General features: G+C 38.4%; 2 protein-coding genes across 4 annotated transcripts in view; one reads left to right on the top strand and one right to left on the bottom strand.

Annotated features, from left to right (window-relative positions):
* The first annotated feature begins 2,658 nt into the window (after positions 1-2,658).
* PP2D1 (protein phosphatase 2C-like domain containing 1) lies at positions 2,659-19,324 on the top strand. 2 transcript variants are annotated; one of them, XM_011933731.1, is made up of 3 exons: positions 2,659-2,726; positions 3,849-4,915; positions 18,355-19,324. In XM_011933731.1, exons 2-3 carry the CDS (start codon positions 3,877-3,879, stop codon positions 19,158-19,160), a joined length of 1,845 nt encoding a protein of 614 aa, XP_011789121.1. In that variant the 5' UTR covers positions 2,659-2,726; positions 3,849-3,876; the 3' UTR covers positions 19,161-19,324. The 2 variants fall into 2 exon arrangements, with proteins under 2 accessions (XP_011789121.1, XP_011789120.1); XM_011933730.1 differs by lacking the exon at positions 2,659-2,726 and having other exon boundaries at positions 3,847-4,915.
* A 52-nt stretch (positions 19,325-19,376) lies between these two features.
* RAB5A (RAB5A, member RAS oncogene family) overlaps positions 19,377-21,207 on the bottom strand; it is a 36,896-nt gene continuing 35,065 nt past the window's right edge. For both annotated transcript variants that reach the window (XM_011933732.1, XM_011933733.1), the window contains exon 6: positions 19,377-20,843. In XM_011933732.1, the coding sequence (XP_011789122.1) occupies positions 20,728-20,843 (116 nt within the window). In that variant the 3' untranslated portion in view covers positions 19,377-20,727. The remainder of the gene's footprint in view (positions 20,844-21,207) is intronic.

The following is a 21,207-nucleotide window of genomic DNA, read 5'->3' as shown; positions in this document are numbered from 1 at the left end:
GTGAGCCACTGCACAGGGCCAGACAAGATCTTATATACGAATTTATATTTGGAAAGATAGATAACTCAATTACTACTGGGGTTTGTTGCCCAGGCTGGAGTACAATGGTGTGATCGCAGCTCACCGCAACCTCCACCTCCTGGGTTCAAGTGGAGTGTGGGAAGACAAAAACATTCTTTTATTTTCTACTTTGTATCCTTCTGCATTGAGCTTAAGAACATGATGATATATACCTTTTATAACAAAATATATTTCATTATTATTATTATCATATTGTCATTATAAATGGGTCAATTTCTTATCTAACTACCAACTATCTATAGAATATCAATAGATATTCAATTGTTGAATATCTATTATGTATCTGTTTTAAGTACTTAGAGGCTCCAAGTATTTTTAGTGTCGCAGGCTCCATCCCTCATTACTCTAACACATTAAAATGTACCCATCTCAAATACAATTTATATATGAATTGAGTTGAAGTTGACTAGTTTTTGTAATGTCACATTTCATAAATATTTATGGCTAGGCACAGTGGCTAACACCTGTAATCCCAGCACTTTGGGAGGCTGAGGCAGGTGGGTCACCTGAGGTCAGGAGTTCAAGACGAGCCTGACCAACGTGGAGAAACCCTGTCTCTACTAAAAATACAAAATTAGCAAGGCGTGGTGGTGCATGCCTGTAATCCCAGCTACTTGGGAGGCTGAGGCAGGAGAATCGCTTGAACCCAGGAGGCGGAGGTTGCAGTGAGCCAAGATTGCACCATTGTACTCCAGCCTGGGCAACAAGAGTGAAACTTCGTCTCTCTCTCTCTCTCTCTCTCTCTATATATATATATATATATAATTACTTTATTTATTTATTTTTGAGACAGGGTCTCAATCTGTAGCCCAGGCTGGAGTGTGGTGGTGCAATCATGGCTCACTGCAGCTTCCACCTCCCAGGCTCAAGCGATCCTCCCACCTCAGCCTCCTGAGTAGCTCAGACTACAGGCATGCATACCATCACACCTGGCTTTTTTTTTTTTTTTAATTGTTAATAGAGACAAGGCCTCACTATGTTGCCCAGGCTGGTCTGAAACTCCTGGCCTCAAGTGATTTCCCTACCTTGGCCTCCCAAAGTGCTGGGATTACAGGTATAAACCACTGCACCCAGCCAACTTTGATTTTTATCAAGTTTTAAAATATTTTGTAACCAAAGCATTTTTTTTTTCTGGTCTCTAACTTTTCATAGGCCCTTGGAAATTGTGCATGAAATGGATAAAAATGGCCCCAGGTGCTGAGTACAGTGCTAGATGTTTCTGATAGGAAGGGGTATAAAATGATGCCTGTTCTCCAGAAATGTGTCATCCAGCTCTACATCTTTTCTTTCCTATCCTCAGCCCATACCTCTTCATTGTAGTTTTTTAAAAAATTCTGTCCTCACTATCAGTTCTTTTCCTTATTCTGCTTGGTTTTAGCATAATCCATTCATTTTCTTGTGAACCCTCTAATTAGAACAAAAGTTTTTTAAGGCAGACGAAATGCAGCACAAAAGTAATTAGAATCATGCATCATTTAACGATGGGGATACTTTCTGAGAAGTGTATCGGTAGGCAATTTCATGGCTGTGTGAACGTCACAGAGTGTACTTACACAAACCTAGAGGGTGCAGCCCACTAACACCTAGGCTATATGGTATAGCCTATCCCTCCTAGGCTACAAACCTGTACAGTGTGTTACTGTAGTGAATACCGTAGGCAACTGTAACACATGGAAAGTATTGTGTACCTAAACACAGAAGAGGTACAATAAAATATTGTACAAAGAGTAAAAAATGCGACATTTTAAAATAGGGCACTTACCATGAATAAAGCTTGCAGGACTGGAAGTCCCTCTAGGTGTCAATGAGTGAGTGGTGAGTGTGAAGGTCTAGCACATTATTGCATGCTACTGCAGACCTTATAAACCCTGTACACTTAGGTTACACTAAACTTGTAAACAATATTTTTTCTTCAGTAATAAATTAACCTTAGCTTACAGTAACTTTTTACTTTGTAAACGTTTTAATTTTTAGAACTTTTTGATTCTTTTGTAACATTTGGCTTAAAAGGCAAACACATTGTACAGCTGTACAAAAACTACTTGCTTCATTTCCTTATTCTAAGAGCTTTTTTCTGTTTTTAATTTTTTAATTAAAATTTTAAATTATTTATTTATTTATCTTTTGAGATGGAGTCTCACTCTGTCACCCAGGCTGGAGTGCAGTGGCATGATCTCTGCTCACTGCAGCCTCCGCCTCCTGCCTCCTGGGTTCAAGCAATTCTCCTGCCTCAGCCTCCTAAGTAGCTGGGATTACAGGCATGAGCCACCATGCTCAGCTAATTTTCTGTATTTTTAGTAGAAACGGGGTTTTGCCAAGTTGGCCAGGCTGGTCTCAAACTCCTGACCTCATGTGATCCACCCGCCTCGACCTCCCAAAGTGTTGGGATTATAGGTGTGAGCCACCGCACCCAGCTAAATTTTACTTTTATTAAAAAATTTAACTAAAATTACTGTTAAATTTTGTTTAAAAGTTTTTAACCTTTTTCAATAAAATAAAATAAAATAAAATACACACCTTGGCCTACACAGAGTTGGGATTATCACTGTCTTTCCCCTCCACATCTTGTCCCACTGGAAGGTCTTCAGGAGCAACAACACACGGAGTTGTCATCTATGTTAACAATACCTCCTGGAGGGTCTGAGGTTGTTTTACAGTTAATTTTTTTCTAATATAAGGAGTTCACTCTAAAATAACAATAAAAAATATACTATCATAAACACATAAACCAGTCACATAGTCATTTATCATTATCAGGTATTATGTTCTGTACATAACTTGTATTTGCTATACTTTTTTTTTTTTCTTTTTGAGATGGAGTCTTGCTCTGTCACCCAGGCTGGAGTGCAGTGGCACCATCTCGGCTCACTGTAACCTCTGCCTCCTAGGTTCAAGTGATTCTCCTGCCTCAGCCTCCCAAGTAGCTGGGATTACAGGCACTCACCACCATGCCCAGCTAATTTTTTGTATTTTTAGTAGAGACAGGGTTTCACCATGTTGGCGAGGCTGGTCTTGAACTCCTGACCCCGTGATCCGTCCGCCTTGGCCTCCCAAAGTGCTGGGATTACAGGTGTGAGCCACCAGGCCAGCCTAATTTTTGTATTTTTAGTAGAGACGGGGTTTCACCATGTTGGCCAGGCTGGTCTTGAACTCCTGACTGCAAGTGATCTGCCCACTTCGGCCTCCCAAAGTGCTGGAATTACAGGCAAAAGCCACCATGCCTGGCCTTGTATTTGCTACACTTTTATTTGACTGGCAGCATATTAGGTTTGTTGACACCAGCATCAACACAAAAACATAAGTGACATGTTGCACTTTATGTCATTGAGACAACAATAATGTCACTAGGCAATAGGAATTTTTTGACTCCATTATAATCTTTTGGTACCACCATTGCCTATGGTCCATCATTGCCCGAAACATCATTATGCAATACATGACTGTCCATATTAGAAATCAGAATCGCAGGTCTCAAATATATACTTTCACATGCCTAAGGTAAAATATTGTGCTGATTTCTCTGAGCATTTGCTTAGATGTCTGGCTGACTTTTTGGAATTTTTGCCTAATTTATTTCAGGCAGACACAGATCAATCACCAATTAATTGAGTACTTACATGTTTTTTGAGGAATATGACTCAGAATATTTAATCCTAGGCTTATATAAGATTGTGAGGAGCCAAATCAAATTGCAATGATAAGAGCCTGCTTGAAGAGATTTTCACTGCATCATCCTGGCATGTAAATATCTTTCGTCCTGTTTGCAGAGTGTTTTGGAAATCAAGAGAATGGAATATGAAAACATCAACATTTGATTCATATGTGGATATTCCACTTTTATCCAAAAGAAAACGTTTTAGAAAGAAAAAGTCAAGACCAGTGAGACACACTAAACGCCATGAAGAGGAGCAGGTCTATGAGCAAGCGACCACATTACCCTGTTCCATATGCAAGCACGAAATTGACCTAACTGGCATTTTTCTCCATAAGAAGCAACATATAGCTCTGGCCACGCTGGGTTTCCAATGGATGGGTGGAAAGAAACCACAGCCCTCAGTGATTGCTGTTCAGAGACAGTTCACGATTTCTAAACTATTGTCATCTTTTATGTTCACTGAAAAAACCCTACAGAGCATTAATAATGCTTTTGAGCTGCTTTGGAAAAAACAAATACCAGCATACTGTAAGATTTTTGATAACATTGACAGGAGTGTCATATATTCTCAAAAAATATGTCATCTATTAATTAAAGGAGTGGGCATTTGTGAAGACAGGAATTCTACATGGAAAGCTGACATGAATGATAAATTCACTGTAGTGAGTAATTTTGGTAATAAACCTAATGTGTGTTTTTTCGGTTTGTTCGATGGACATCATGGTGCCTCAGCGGCAGAGTTGACATCCATGGAACTCCCAGTTTTACTTCTCCATCAGCTTTCCAAATTTGATCCTTCTTACCAAATGACAACTGATGAGCAACAAATAATCAATTCCTTTTACACTGTGTTTAGAGAAGAATACACAGCAATGGAAGATCTCTTTTCTGCCATAAACAAAACAGAAGCAGTGAGGCGTGAGTATGAGGACATACACAAAGCCTTTGCAAAAGCATTTTGGAGAATGGATAGGCTTTTACGTCTTGGAAGAAAAGAAGTGTCCAGGGTTCAATGGAGTGGCTGCTCTGCAGTTACTTGTATATTGGAAGGCAAACCTAGAAGTCCTTATGTTCATAAGAATTGGAAAAGAAAAAACAACCATGATGGATTGGCAGAGAGCTCCACTTCCCAGGAGATGCGACAAATAATTCCTGGAATATTACATGTTGCAAACACTGGTATGTACATTGAATAGCACCAAATAACGCCTTTATGTTTTTGGTTCCTTGCAGCAAAATCCCTCATACTTCCAGAATGTTTTTATGATTTATTATTTAGCGACTTATTAGTGCCTAGAAATTGCACTGATCAATATAAGAAGCAATAAATAACCACAATTTAAGTGCAGATTGCAGGCACAAAAATATTGTAATTATTTTTCAAACAGGCACAGATATAATGTGACAAATATGTTACATTTTCCCAAAGGGGTAGCAATAGAGTTGCTTATAAAGATGAAAAGCAAAGATACTACATATGCTTAAATCTGAACAAAATTAAAAACATTTTGTACACTTCCTCTTTTTGGAAAAATGGAAAGTTGTTTGCTCATTGTTAGTGTAGTTGTTTAAATTGGTCAGTTACTCTGATAAGTGTATTTGCTATAGGTCATTCTCATGCTCACTGGCCAAGTAGCATCTATATCATCTCAGAGAGAATAATAGTTCATGCCTCAGTTTTATGAGCATGTGTGTATTCTCTTCTTAAAGAAGTTACCTGTGTTGTTTAAAAGTTATTTCAGGAAGTTTAGGAATTTGCCAAAATGGAAAGCTCAGAGGTAAAACTTTTTAGGAGAATTGACATGAGTTCCACACTGAGTTCTATGAGATACTTAACTACAGTTCTCCTACCCTTTTCATAGATAGAATTATTATTAATGATAGTGTCCACTTACTGAATTGAATACAGAGTAATTTCCTCTTCTAGTCTTACAATAACTTTGACATCTAGTGATATCTAAGTATTGTTAACCCAAAGTTTCAGATGAGAAATTAAAGCTAAAAAATGTGAGATAATTTGTACAAGGTCTCAGAAGTAACAGGAATTGGAGTTGGAAATCAGTCCTGCCATATCATGTTACCTCTTAAGGGATTGTTTCCAAAGCCTGAGGAGGCTGGGCCTCAGCGAGTGGGACTTTGTGGCAGAGACAGTGTTGCAAGGCCAGATAATCACAAAGAATACTACAATGAATGTCAAGGCCCCAGAAAGTCAGCCGGTTTCTGATCCAGCCTGGTTCTGAGCCTGAAATGTCAAGGACTCCAGACTAAACAACACCAAGAAAGCTAGGTGCATTTGCCTCAGTCTTTGTCATTTCTCAGGCTCTATGCTGAGGTTCCAAATAGTTCATAGACATAATCATCACAGATTTAAGGCCAATCTGTGAACTGACCCATATTCTTGGAATTGGGACCCCTATAGAAGTTATCATTAATTATAAGAGTCTTTGTAAAATTACGATGACAAATTATGACATATTCAATAAGTGGATACTGTCATTAAATGTCTAGACACGGCCACGCCTGTAATTCCAGCACTTTGGGAGGCCGAGGTGGGTAGATCACCTCAGGTCAGGAGTTTGAGACCAGCCTGGTCAACATGGTGAAACCCTCTCTCTACTAAAAATATTAAAAAAAAAAAAAAAAAATTAGCTGAGCGTAGCAGGCGCCTGTAATCCCAGCTACTCGGGAGGCTAAGGCAGGAGAATCGCTTGAGCCTGGGAGGCAAAGGTTGCAGTGAGCTGAGATCACACCACTGCACTCCAGACTGGGCAATGAAGCGAGACTCCGTTTCCAGAAAAAAAAATAAATGGCCAGGCGCAGTGGCTGACTCCTGTAACCAGTGCTTTGGGAGGCCAAGGCGGGCGGATCATGAGGTCAGGAGATCAAGACCATCCTGGCCAACATGGTGAAACCCTGTCTCTACTAAAAATACAAAAATTAGCTGGGCGTGGTGGCGCATGCCTGTAATCCCAGCTACATCGGGAGGCTGTGGCAGGAAAATGGCTTGAATCCAGGAGACGGAGCTTGCAGTGAGCTGAGATGGCACCACTGCTCTCCAGCCCGGTAACAGAGCAGGACTCAGGACTCCATCTCAAAAAAAAATAAAAAAAAATCTAGATACACTGCTGATTGGTTGGTTCTAATCTCCAGGTCCAACAATGGGATTTAATTTCCAGGCCTATACAATGGGGTTAAACTGTTTGCATCTAGGCATGTTGCATTTTAATAGAAAGACACATGGGTGAAAGAATTCAAATTGTGAAAGAGAGAACCTGAGGTCATGATTTAGCTACAAAAGTACTCCTGTAAGAAAGAACTTTAAATGACTTCCAGCCATAAAAAAAAATTTTTACACAAAATTTTCAATAATTATTTTGTATTTTATAGAACAGGATTAATTATAGCGAGGGAATTAGGTTTCCTTTTATAAAATTCATAAAATATCAATGTCATCATAACTCTAGAATTAAAAAAAATTCTTAACTTATATATGAAATATGAGTTCAATGATGAAGCCACCGAATAAATGTTGAATTTGTACATGTGGAAAAAGGTACTGCCAGACTCACATTCTTTTTAAAAATGTTTATCTATTTTATTGATACATAATAATTATAAATATTTATGGGGTACATGTGGTATTTTGATATATGCATATAATATGTAATGACCATATCAGGGTATTTAAAATATTCATCACCTGAAATGTGTACTATTTCTTTGTGTTGGGAACACTTCAACTCTTGTAGCTATTTTAAGATATACAGTGAATTATTGTTTACTATAGTCACCCTAATGTGCTATCAAACACTAGAACTTATTCCTTGTCTCTGACTGAATGTCTGTACCTTTTTTATTTTTTGAGATGGAGTCTCACTCTGTTGCCTAGGCTGGAGTGCAGTGGCACAATCCTGGCTCACTGCAACCTCTGCCTCCCGGGTTCAAGCCATTCTCCTGCCTCAGCCTTCTGAGTAGCTGGGATTACAGGTGCATGTCACCACACCTGGCTAATTTTTGTATTTTTAGAAAAGACAGGGTTTCACCTTATTGGCCAAGCTGGTCCTGAACTCCTGACCTCAGGTGACCCACCCTCCTCTGCCTCCCAAAGTGCTAGGATTATAGACGTGAGCCACCGTGCGCAGCCTAAATTTTGTATTTTTAGTAGAGATAGGGTTTCAACATGTTGGTCAGGCTGGTCTCGAACTCCTGACCTTGTGAGCCACCCACCACAGCCTCCCAAAAGTGCTGGGATTACAGGGGTGAGTCACTGCATCCGGCCTGTTTGTACTTATTAAACAACTTTACTTTTTTTTTTTTTTTTTTTTTGAGACGGAGTCTCGCTCTGTCGCCCAGGCTGGAGTGCAGTGGCCGGATCTCAGCTCACTGCAAGCTCCGCCTCCCGGGCTTCCACCATTCTCCTGCCTCAACCTCCCAAGTAGCTGGGACTACAGGTGCCCACCACCTCGCCCGGCTAATTTTTCATATTTTTTAGTAGAGACGGGGTTTCACTGTGTTAGCCTCGTGATCTGCCTGTCTCGGCCTCCCAAAGTGCTGGGATTACAGGCTTGAGCCACCGCGCCCAGCGCCAACTTTACTTTATCTCCTCCTGCCCTGTCCCCAACCTTTCCCAATCTTTGGTAACCATCATTCTGCTTTACTTCATTGAGATCAACAATTTTTAGGATCCACATATGAAAGAGAACAAGTAATGTTTGTCTTTCTGAGTCTGGCTTATTTCACTTAACATTATGTCCTCAGTTCCATCCATGTTGCTACAAATGACAGAATTTCCTTCTTTTTCATGGCTTAATAGTGTTCCATTGTGTACATATACTACATTTTCTTTATTCATTCATCTACTGATGGACATTGTTGACCCTGCATGTTTACTACTGTGAATAGTGCTGCATAAAATGTGGGGGTACAGGTATCTCCTTGATATCATTGGCTACATACTCAGTAGTGGGATCTGCTCCCCATGACTCAAATATCTGTTAGACCCCATCTCCAACATTGTTGATAAAATTTCAAGATGATGTTTGGGGGGAACAAAAATACATACCATAGCAGAGCCTTTATTATGTTGAGATATGTTTCTTCTATGCCTAATTTGTTGAGAATTTTTATCATGAAGAGATGCTGAATTTCATTTAAAAAATTTGAGGGGCATTTATTGAGATAATCATATGGTATTTCTCCTTCATTCTGTTGGTAATGTGTCATATTTATTTTATTTTTAATGCTGACTGTATTGCAAGTCGTCACGGTGGGCTATTTATCATACTCAGTAGTGGGATCTGCTCCCCATGACTCAAACATGTATCAGAACCCATCTCCAACGTTGTTGATAAAATTTCAACATGATGTTTGGAGGGAACAAAAATACATACCATAGAGGGGCCTTTCGTATGTTGAGATGTGTTTCTTCTATGCCTAATTTGTTGAAAAGTTTTATCATGAAGAGATGTTAAATTTTATCCAAAAAATTTTTGGCCATCTATTGAGATAATCATATGGTATTTCTCCTTCATTCTGTTGGTAATGTGTCATATTTATCTTATTTTTAATGCTGACTGTATTACAAGTCATCAAGGTGGGCTATGGGGAAAAGTTTTCAATTAGCAGTAATCACACCGTGGCTAAACCTCACTGGCTATGATACTGCCTCTGCACGAAGCTTCACATTTATTGATTTCTGTGTGAACCATCCTTGCATCCCTGGAATAAATCCCACTTGATCATGGTGCTTTTAAAAAAATATATGTTGTTTGATTCAGCTTGGTAGTATTTTGTTGAGGATTTTCACATCTACATTCATCAGGGATAGTGGCCTATAGTTTTCTTCTTTGTTGTTGTGTCTTTTCTGATTTTGGTATTCAGGTAATGCTGGGCTTGTGGAATGAGTTAAAAAGATTTCCTTCCTCTTCAATTTTCTGAAATAGTTTGAGAAGAATTGGTGTTAATTCTTTTTTGAGTTTGGTAGAATTCAGCAGTGAAGCCATCTGGTCCTGGGCTTTTCATTTGGGGGACTTTTTATTACTGACTCAATCCTGCTACTTGTTATTGGTCTGTTCAGGTTTTCTATTTCCTCCTGGGTCAATCTTGGTAGGGTTGTATGTGTCCAGGTGTTTATGTTCATCCATTTCCTCTAGGTTTTCTACTTTGTTAGGGTACAGTTGTTCGTAACAGTCCCTAGTGATCTTTTGTTTTTCAGTGGCATCTGTTGTAATGTCTCCTTTTTCATTTCTGTTTTTTTGGGATTTTCTCTTTTTTCTTGTTTAGGCTAGCTAATGGTTTATTGACTTTTAAAATCTTTTCATAAAAATGACCTTTTGTTTGATTGATCCTATGTGTATTTTTTAGTGTCTATCTTGGTTAATTCTGCTCTGATCTTTATTTTTTTTCCTTCTATTAATTTTGAGTTTGGTTTGTCGTGGCTTTCTAGTTTCTTGTGGTGCATTGTTATGTTGCTTATTTGGAGTTTATTACTATAAATTTCCCTATTAGTATCACTTTTGCTGCATCCCATAGGTTTTGGTATGCTATATTTTGATTTTCATTTGTTTCAAGAAGTTTTTGATTTCCTTTTTAATTTCTTCATTGACCCTATAATTGTTGAGGAGCATGTTGTTTAATTTCCATGTGTTTGTACAATTTCTAGTGTTCCTCTCGCTATTGATTACTAGTTCTATTCCACTGTGGTATGAAAAGATACTACTTGCCAGATGCCTGAAGTCAAGGTGTTCACAGGGCCATGCCTCTTCTAGGGTAGAATCCTTCCTTGGGTCTTCCAGCTTATGGTAGCTCCAGGCATTCCCTCACCCACAGCTGCGTAATTCCAGTCCCTGTCTTGATTTTCACGTGGCATTTTACTGTTCTGCCCGTGTGTCTCTACTCTGTGTATCTCTTATAAAGACATTTCTCATTGGAATTCGGGCCCACCTGGATAATCCAGAATGGTGTCATTTTGAGATCCTTAACTACAACTGCAAAAACTATTTTTTTTTTTCCCAATAAGAACACATTGACGGGTTGTGGGTGTTAGGAGTAAATGTGTGTTTTTGGATATGTGGTCTTGAGCTTTGTTTTGGGATGAAATTACTTGGAAATAGTTTGATCCTTTTAGATCCTGTTTTTGTAATTTATCAGGCAAGTCCAGGGCAGTGGTGAGTTTGGGTCTAATTATTCTCTGCTACTGAGGAAAAACCTTCCTAAGCATGCTACCTAATGATTCCTGAGTTAGTATCTTTTCAGTCTGGCTGGTTGGAACAGGATTTATTCTACCAGCCCTATGAGTCCTCAGCAATGCTCCCTCTAATCCTTTTCAAAAATGTTTCTTTTCCCAGTTTCCACCCACACATGTATTCACCAGTACCCATCTGAACACTTGAGAAAGACCTACTAGAGAAAGACCCTGGAAAGAAATCTGGAATTCTCTGTGCCTCTCTTCTCTCTGGTATTCTGTCCTCGGCAAGCTCTAGCTGCACTGGCTTCCCTGGACTCTTGGCTCTGTCTCTTCAAAACAGATGAAAGTGTAAATCCAGTCACTGTTATTGTATCTTGACCAGAAAGATAAGAAATTCCATATAATTTACATTTTGGGGAATTATTTGAGAGATGTGTCATCCAGAGTACTGCATTTGCTCCTGCCTGGTGTCTGCCTGTTGACACTATCAATATGTACTAAGTGATCCATTTGAGGCTTTCAGACTACAAATACGTGAAGGTTGGTGGTTTCACATTCTTTGTTTTGTAGAGATGGGGTGTTGGTATGTTGCCCAGGCTGGTCTCGAACTCTTGGACTCAAGTGATCCTCCCATCTTGGCCTCCCAAAGTGCTTTGATGCTTTGATGAGCTTTAATCTTCTCATGTATTAAACATGTGATTATCCTTTCCTCACAGGATTACTTACAGATGTGAGCTACAATGTCAAGCCAGTTCCAAGTTCTTTGTAGCTTCCTTTCTTCCCTCTTTCTCTCTTTGACATAATTTGAAATAGTCAGTTTTTCTGTAGTCTGTGTGGTGCAACAGGCCTAGGTTTATTTTTGGTTCACTGTTTCAGTGAGGCCATCGTCCTCTGGGGTCCTAGCTTTGTTGTGGTGAGCCATTTAGTCTTCCCCATCTCGGAGAAGCCCTAGGTTTTGTCTCCTGTTTCATAAGCCTGTGATTTCTTTTTTTTAAGACAGAGTTGGGTCAGGTGCAGTGGCTCACTCCTGTAATCCCAGCACTTTGGGAGGCCGAGGCGGGTGGATCACAAGCTCAGGAGCTCAAGACCGGCCTGGCCGACATGGTGAAACCCCATCTCTACTAAAAAATACAAAAATTAGCCAGGTGTGGTGGTGGGCGCCTGTAATCCCAGCTACTTGGGAGGCTGAGGCAAAGAATTGCTCGAGCCCAGGAGGTAGAGGTTGCAGTGAGCTGAGATCGTGCCACTGCACTCCAGCCTGGGCGACAGAGTGAGACTCTGTCTCAAAACAAACAAACAAACAAACAAACAAACAAACAAACAAACCAGTCTTGCTCTGTTATCCAGGCTGGAGTGGCTCGATCTTGGCTCACTGAAACCTCCACCTCCCGGATTCAGGGTTCAAGCGATTCTCCTGCCTCAGCCTCCTGAGTAGCTAAGATTACAGGCACATGCCACCACACCCAGCTAATTTTGTTTTATGTAAAGACGGGGTTTCAACATGTTGGCCAGGCTGGTCTCACACTCCTGACCTTAAGTGATCCACCTGCTTTAGCCTCCCAAAGTGCTGGGATTATAGTTATGAGCCACTGCACCTAGCCACCTTGTGAAACTTTAATGTGGATTTATTTGGCTCAATACATGGTCTTAGGTAAAAGCTAGTTTCTGCTCTTGGTATACCTGAATTTAGTCATTATGCTTCTTGAGTATTTTGTACTTTCTGCTATATTATCCAGGATATTTACTTGTTCTCAGTGGAAGGGTCAATCTGAGACCCAGACTGCCTCATTACTGCTCCTTTTTAATATTTGAGTGCTTTGATATATCTGTTATTCCAATATCTTTATGTCTAGATTGTACATTTGTTAATAATTCCTTTTAATGAGGCCCTGTAAACTTTTATTTCTAGTGTCCTAGCTTTCTGTCTCAAAAGCTCACAGTAAATTCAGAGACCAGGCACAACTTTACCCACTATTTCTCTATTATTCACGGTTTTTTTTTTTTTTTTTTTTTTTTTTTTTTTTGAGATGAGGTTTTGCTATGTAGCCAGGAGCGCAGTGGTTATTCTTAGGCTCAATCAGAGGATACTGCAGCCTAGAACCCCTAACCTCAAGCGGTCCTCCTGCCTCAGCCTCCCAAGTAGCTGGGCCTACAGCCTACGCCACCACACCTGGCTATCACAATTTTTAAATTGGTGGTCACCTGAATCTCCCTTCCCTTCTCAAGACTGCCACATCACTCCTTCATCTGATCTTCAAAATCTGTGAGGAAAGGATAATCACATTTTTAATACATGAGAAGACTAAAGCTCATCAAAGCATTATACAAGGTTATATAAAGTGAGTGAGCCAGGACTCCAGTCTTTCAGGCCTGAAGTCTGGTTACTTCAAATGAACAGTACTAGCTCTCTCCTGTTTTTAGGGTGTCTTCATTTTTATGTGGACTTTTCTGTCTTCATTCATCGCTAATGCTGTATTTGCAGACCTCAGTTGCCTTTCTTCTCTGGATGCGTTTCCATGGGTGTGAAAATGTGTTCATTCGGATTAGTTTAGTAAGTTGCTTTTAAAATTATCTCCACCCCTATCATTTTCCCCTAAAGTCTAATTCAACTCCAGAATCTCCTTCAATTTTGTGCAGGAAAAAAGCCAAATTCTTAACACTGACATTTTATATACCTTCCCTTCCCCTTCTCCCTTTTTTTGATGGTGGTGCTGAGGAACTCTCACATGTTTACAAACCTGATTCTGAGAACACATTCAACAAATATTTCATAAATAGTTGAGACTCGTGCATAATATAGTTAGGCTTGAGGGGTACAATGGTGAGCAATGAACAATGGACATGAGTTTCATGATCATACACGTCTATAAAACAAAAGGATATTCTGAACATCCAATGAAAGCTAGTTCAACATTGAGTGAGGCTCTTAAGATAACCATTCTTAGGAAGTCACAAAGCTGCTGTCCATGCATAAAATTAAACAAATTCAGCCTGTTTTGGTGAAACTAGAGCACTGAAGAAAAACTGGATATAGACTGTTTCCCCTAATCTTATTTACATGCAATTCTAATTTACTTATGCTTCTTTATAATTGTAATTTTTCCTTTCCCCAGTAACTATTTCAATTTTTCCCAAGTTCCAAGTTACCACTGCCTATCTTAAGCCTGTAATTCTACTTTGTATTTTCTTATAATTCTTTTGTAAATGGGTCTGAAATGAAACATTTGTCGTTTCCCCTCAATTTCTTTTGAATAGCCTCTCTACCTGCTTTTCTCTTCTTAGAACACTAAATAACCTTTAAGTGTCTACCTCTTAAATTAGCTTATTGAGTCTCACAGTAACTTTGACAAATAACACTGCAGGTGAAAAACTGTTACTTAGTGAAATAAAGTGATCTAATGAAGGCCACACAGACAAAAGTTTGGGGTTAAAGTCTGACTGTGTCCGGCTCCTAAATCTTTCCACTCCCCATACTGTTTTTCTACACCAAACTGTCCTTATTACCCCTGGGCAACGTTGTACATCCTAGGTGTGTTTTTATTTTTCCTGCTTCATCCATCATGTATATAGGTATGTTTTTTTCTGACCACCACATAAAGTTCCTTTTCCTCTTCTCTCACTCTTTCTTAAAACTTTCCTGTTCTAATCAACACTAAGTCACCTTTCTGGCTTTATCTGAGAAAAATCTTGATATTGCCTACTCAGCTCTAGAATTCCCTGGTTGGGATTCCAGAGTTCACTCTACGTTTACTGACTTTTCCTTCTCACAAAAATTGGTGATAACCCAGTAATTGCAGGAGGCAGCCACATCATTACCCTCCGCATAAGAAACACTTTACCTGACTATGCCACTTTAAAAAGGCTTGAGCATCATCTCAAAGCGGCTCTTTTTAATCCCCAAGATTATCGTTCCTAAACACGTTGCTCTTCCAGTAATCCTGTTCCATTTTTATTCTGGTAACATTTTCTGAAGAGCGCAATCTCTCCAAATACTGAAAGTTGTTTTTGTCTAGGACTTGAATTCATTTATGCTTAGATTAAAATTGTGTGGTGGTTTTCAACACAGTTCATTGCTTGGTTAGCTGTTCGCATGTCCTCCAAACAGATGTTATCAAGAAACTTTTTAAAAAGCCAAATTGTCCTTTCTCTTAAGCTATCAAAGGCTGCTTCCTCTCCACGTCTCCAGACTACATGGACATAACAGTGATATTTAATAACCTTCCTCTAATTTCCCATCTTCATGGAAACCTTTTGTTCATTATCATGTTCAAGCTTTCAGTTTAATATAGCACTTGACTTCAAACACCCTGTTTGTAGCTGACAGCATATGCCGCTCATTGTTACAAAATGAAACTGTTGACTCTGCACATCTAATTTTTTAGTTTGTTCCATTAGTAGTCTTCCTGATGAATCTTATTTACCCTCTACTTCCTGGGCTATATACACAAATAGTTAAGAAACGCTGGCTACTTCTCCTTCACTTTTTCTTTCCTTCATGCACCATTCATACAGGTGAAGAATGCAATGCTGGGTGCAGTGACTAGCACCTATAATCCCAGCATTTTGGGAGACCAAAGCAGGAGGATCGCTCGAGCCCAGGAGTTCTGAGACCAGCCCGGGCAACACAGCGAAAGCCTGTTTCTATGAAAAAATGCAGAAGTTAGCCAGGTGTGGTGGAACATGCCTTTAGTCCCAGCTCTCGGCAGGCTGAGGTGGGAGGATCACCTGAGCCCAGCGAGGTCAACGCTGCAGGAAGCCGTGATCATACCACTGCACTCCAGCCTGGGTGACAGAGTGAAACCCTGTCTCCAAAAGAAAAAGATAAAAATAAAAGGCATTATCTCCCTTTTTAACAGGTAGAGCAAGAACTGCAACCAGGATTTAATGTCCTTTCTCTTAAAATGTTTTATTGTGCTGAACCCAAAGGATGTTCACAAGTAATAAAACGGGCCAACATGGTATGTCCCACTCTGCAGCACAGGAAAAAAAAAAAAAAAAAAAAAGGCAAATAGTGCATAAGGCTACACTTGTCAAGCTCTCTGCAGAGGTAACTAAAATAAAAATAACCTGTTTACCATCCTTTCATTGTGCTATTTCTTTTAAATTCTTTTCAAATCACATACTAGGAAAATAATGCTTTTTCTTTTTGCTAAATGGCCTTTTGGCTTGCCACATGCAAATAAACATTTACAAAGTCAATGGATTTGACTATTCTGAGCCAAATTATGTCCCTTTTGTTTTCAGAGCTGTGGCCACACAATTCACATGTATGTACACACGTACAAATTTTTCTAATTTAAGAGGTACTGAACCATATGTACTCCTAATAATTCCATTTACTCAGTTGGCACGTTAAGTGCCACTTCATGTTGCCTTGCTGATTCAGTAATAATTTATAAACCAGCAAAAGTCATTATTTTACTGGCTTATGTTCTGCAAAATCTAAGTCGAATAATCAACGGTAAGACAAGTTAATACACAATATTAATAACCACACTATAAAGAAATGAGGGGCCATATGGCCTTTAAGAACTACTATTTATGTAGAGTTTCCAAAATATTTTTCACAAACATCATCTTTTAGTCCCAATCCAGTAGCTCGGCTATTAAAAATTCCTATTATATAAATGAGACAATAGTTTCTGTCTATATGTGACACTAATGCTTTTACCAATTTAGGCTTTGAATCTCACTCTGTCGCACAGACTGAAGTGCAGTGGTGCGATCTCGACTCACTGCAACCTCCACCTCCCAGGTTCAAGCAATTCTTGTGCCTCAGCCTCCTGAGTAGCTGGGATTACAGGCGTGCACCATCATGCCCGGCTAATTTTTGTATTTAGTAGAGACAGAGTTTCGCTATGTTGGCCAGGCTGGTCAAGTGATCCTCCTGCCTCAGCCTCCCAGAGTGCTGGAATTATAGGCATGAGCCACCACACTGGCCACCAATTTAGGCCTTCCAACTATAGTACTATATTAGTTGCATGGACCTCAACAATTTTTTTTTTTTTTTTGAGACAGAGTCTTGCTCTGTCACCCAGGCTGGAGTGCAGTGGCGTGACCTCAGCTTACTGCAACCTCCACCTCCTGTGTAGAGGCGGTTCTTGTGCCTCAGCCTCCCAAGTAACTGGGATTACAGGCGTGCATGCGCCACCACGCCCGGCTAATTTTTTTGTATTTTTAGTAGAGATGGGGCTTTGCCATGTTGCCCCAGCTGGTCTCAAACTTCTGGCTTCAAGTGATTTACCTGCCTCAGCCTCCCAAAGAGTGGCGTTTACAGGTATAAGCCACCACACCTGGCCTTGGACCTCAACCTTCTAAGTCCCAATTCTTTTAGCTATAAAACTGTGGGCCTAGAATTGAACTCCTCCTGCAAGCAACTAAATGGTCCCAGGTATAGGATCATATTTAAAACCAGAATATTCTATATAAATTTGGCATTCTATTCCAGGAATTTTAAATCTCAAAGATGTTATAATAATCAAATATTATTAACCCCATCTCAGAACAGTTTAATAACTTTCTATAAATCACAAATGATTTCATACCAAGAAAAACAATATGTAATTATATGTAATTTTAAAAATATAAAATTATATTCCTAAAAACTTGGGGAAAATCAATTTTTCCTAACTAAAAAAATTCAGTTGTTCTTAAAAAATACTCCACAAAAAGTTACAGTAATATATAACCTTCCGCCAGTCTGTTCAGATCCTGTTTAAACTGTAAGATTTCAATGAAGCACACCATCATGGATTCATCTGAACCATGAACAAACTGCAACCAACTTTTTAAGATTTCAGTTTCCAACCAAAGGGTTTAATGTTGGCTGCCTATTATTCATGTAATACATTAATAATGTATTTCTTCACAGGAATGATTGACGTTAATTTTTAAAAACTACACATTATAGCAACCTAACATTAATAGTGACATTCTAATGTTTTCATCACCCATGACCTAAGCACATTCAAGTTTTAAGTTGTACTGGTTACACAACTGTCATTCTGGTTTTTAAAAAAAGTCAAAGTTTGTGTTTTAAATTGAAGAAGCATTTATCTTAAAACATTTAAAAATCTGCTAGATGGAATATATGTTGGCTATAAAAAAGTTCAACTCATGACTCTCCAATATAAGTAATATTAAGTCATTTCATTTAAAAATTTAGAAGTTACTTTGCATTATCTGTAATGTTAACACTAAATGTAGTAGTTTTAAACACTAAAAGTTGCTTAACAATGAGGTATAAAATGATGTTTGAATCTGTATTTACTATAAATCATTCAGTAGTGATATATTACACATATTTAAACAGTACTTTTACACAGCCTGCTGTTTAGCATTGAAACACAGAATTTACTAAAGTTAGCAGATTTTGAATACAATTGGTTATCTCTAGGATAAAAATTTCTTCTTTTAAAAAATAATCTTTTAGGTAACGTGCAAGCAGTCTTGTGCAGAAATGGGAAAGGTTTTTGCGTAACCAAAGAACATACTACACGAAACACAAATGAAAGAAGAAGAATACTTCAGAATGGAGCAGTCATTAGTTCAAATGAACCATACGGGCTTGTAGAAGGGCAAGTAAAAACTACACGAGGACTTGGATTTCATGGAAATCTCAAGCTGAAAAAGTCCATTATCCCAGCACCTCAAACTATTTCTGTCCCTATAGATGACCTGTGTCAATTCCTTATTTTAGCTACTAATGGACTTTGGGAAGTTTTGGATAAAGAGGAAGTCACTGCCCTAGCAATGACAACATTTCACATGTATAAAGAAACATACTGTTCTATCATACCTAAAAAATCTTCACCATCCAAAGGGCCTCTGCTTTTTTCAACCAGTGAACCAAACCTTACTAAATCACAAAGTAATATCCACGTATTGTTTCAGTATAAATCTGTATCTGAAGGATGTGTGTCAACTACAAATTCCAAAGAAAATTTGTCCGATTCAAACTATTCTAAATGCTGCATTTATAACCCTGAGAATGTAGAAACATTTCCAGCAGAAACGACTCATCATAAACCTTGCAGTGAAAAAGTAACTGACAGACCAACCAGTGTCAATGGTGTGGCAACAAATGAAAAAGAATCAGGCACTAAGAGTTTCTATGAAGGTGCAGCTGAGTATGTTAGCCGTGAACTTGTAAAGGCTGCTTTACTGGCTGGCTCCAGAGACAACATTACAGTTATGGTAATATTTCTCAATGGAAGTGAGTATCAGCTTCTGACATAAAAAATAAAGTTCCAATTATCCAGAGCACCAAAATATAATACCATAAAGCAATTCTTCAATGATCCAGATATTAGGACGATTCATCAATAACATGCAAACAATTTTATGAACACAGTAAAGAAAATATAAAAGCAGATATTAGGTCATATAATATCATTTATATATGTTCACTGTTTTATGCCAAAAAAAAAAAGAAAAAAAAAGAAAAGCCAATACTTGCTTTTTATACCACTTTATTCCAACCTGAGCACCTCAATATAAAACTAAACACTGGTGAACCGTTTTCCTAATTCTGCATTATCGTAAATGTACAAGTTCTCCTAGCAGTCCAACACTTAAATAGACTAAATCATCTCTGACACATGGTAGCTTTCATATAATGAAAATACCTAAAATAATTAGTGCAATATACTGAACTGATCAAAATAAAATGAACTTTGGAAAAGAAGGCTGCAAGATTGTTACTAACATATTGCAATACTTTATGTTACAAATTACGGGTACATTGTTTATTATGGTTCTAGCCATGGAGGAACAACTGAAGCCCCTTCTTGTCAAAGGGGGAGAGAGAAATAATTATCTGTTTTAGTAACTGTACATTTTGTATACTTTTAAGCAATTCTTAAATATTACAGAAAAGTAGTACAGATATGGAGACTACAATGCAGTACCCTATTTACAGTACAGCTGAAGATCGAATTTAAAATAATCAAGTTTGAATATACATAATTGTTAGTGCATTGACTATATTATGTCAAAAGGGAACAAAAGCCCCCTCCCTGCCCCAAACAACAAAACCTATGTAATGGCCAGCAGTGATTAATCGGAAATCACAGACACCTGGTTTATTTCATTTTTGTTAAAGAACTCACATGTTTGAAAGGAACACTATCCATTAAGGTGCATTTATTAGTTCTCAAATTCTTAAAACAAGATGGGATTGCATTTGATTTTTACCCCATTTAAAAAAAAAACGGGACTGGCTATAATTAAGATACCATTAATACTCTTCCCCACCCCCCAACCTTGTATATGTGGGATTATTTTCTTGTGGCTAATTTATTAAAATGTGGAATGTACATTTTAAATACAGATACCAGGAGAAATGAACATTTGCCTGAATACTATGGCTAAGCTTCATAAATAACTTTAGAATCTCCTTCTAAAAAAAGGATGTTTTTGAAAAGCCCAAATTAGTAAGTTCTAAATTTTTTTTCACAGGTGACTACTGTACCAGTGTGGAGAAATGGGCTGGTTAACTGTGTGGGTCCAGACAGTCATTTGTTTAGATTCCTAGTGATGAGAAATTATTCCTCCTAACCTTCCAATGAAACAAGTGTCCACATAGTTCTCATTTTTTCCCTATTGTTGAAACATTAGTGAGAAGGACCCATGCATGTTATTAAAAATTAAGTTCAAAACACTTAAAATAATTCTGTATTAGAAACTTGACTCTATCATAAGTCTCTTCTTTTGGAAGTCATACTGGGCTGGTTAAATGCTCCAATTCCATTGTTATTAACATTTAGGAAGCAGAAGACTATTCCAGCTAGTTCAAACTAGAGGTTTAGTTACTACAACACTGACTCCTGGTTGGTTGTGTGGGTTCGGTGAGGTCTACTCCTCTTCCTCTGGCAGAATTTGCTCCTGGATTTTGTGGTTCATTCTTTGGCAATTTTTTAGCTGAAAGAAAATGATCAAATAAATGGAATAGTTGAATACTCATATTAGTATCAGTTTCACCTGCTATTTATAATTTTTCTTTCCAGTTAGGTTACCCCCGAAGTATTATATAACCACATGTTCATTCTTTTCAAATGTTTACTATCTATTAAATGCCACAACATTGGTGGCTGTCTTAGGGAGTTTGATTTCTGGGGTAACTGTGTTGGGGGAAGGGTAGATGGGGACTGGCTGTAGATACAATGAAAACTTAAGCCTGACTAGTGCTTTATGTAATTCTCTACACAGATTCACTCAGTAATACCAGAAAAGTTGTATTTTATTTTATACTCATTATTACTTCTTCTTCTTTTTTTTTTTTTTT

Source organism: Colobus angolensis, unplaced genomic scaffold (genome assembly GCF_000951035.1).
Source record: "Colobus angolensis palliatus isolate OR3802 unplaced genomic scaffold, Cang.pa_1.0 Scaffold129, whole genome shotgun sequence".
In the NCBI taxonomy this organism is placed as follows: domain Eukaryota; kingdom Metazoa; phylum Chordata; class Mammalia; order Primates; family Cercopithecidae; genus Colobus; species Colobus angolensis.
Note: the sequence above shows the minus strand (reverse complement) of the source record. Positions and strands in the feature narration are given on the sequence as shown.

Excerpts from the sequence above, each read along its gene's own strand:
- PP2D1 (XM_011933731.1), top strand. The coding sequence starts at position 3,877 with ATGAAAACATCAACATTTGATTCATATGTGGATATTCCACTTTTATCC. Across the intron at positions 4,916-18,354 it reads ATTACATGTTGCAAACACTG|GTAACGTGCAAGCAGTCTTG; the intron begins GTATGTACATTG and ends ATAATCTTTTAG.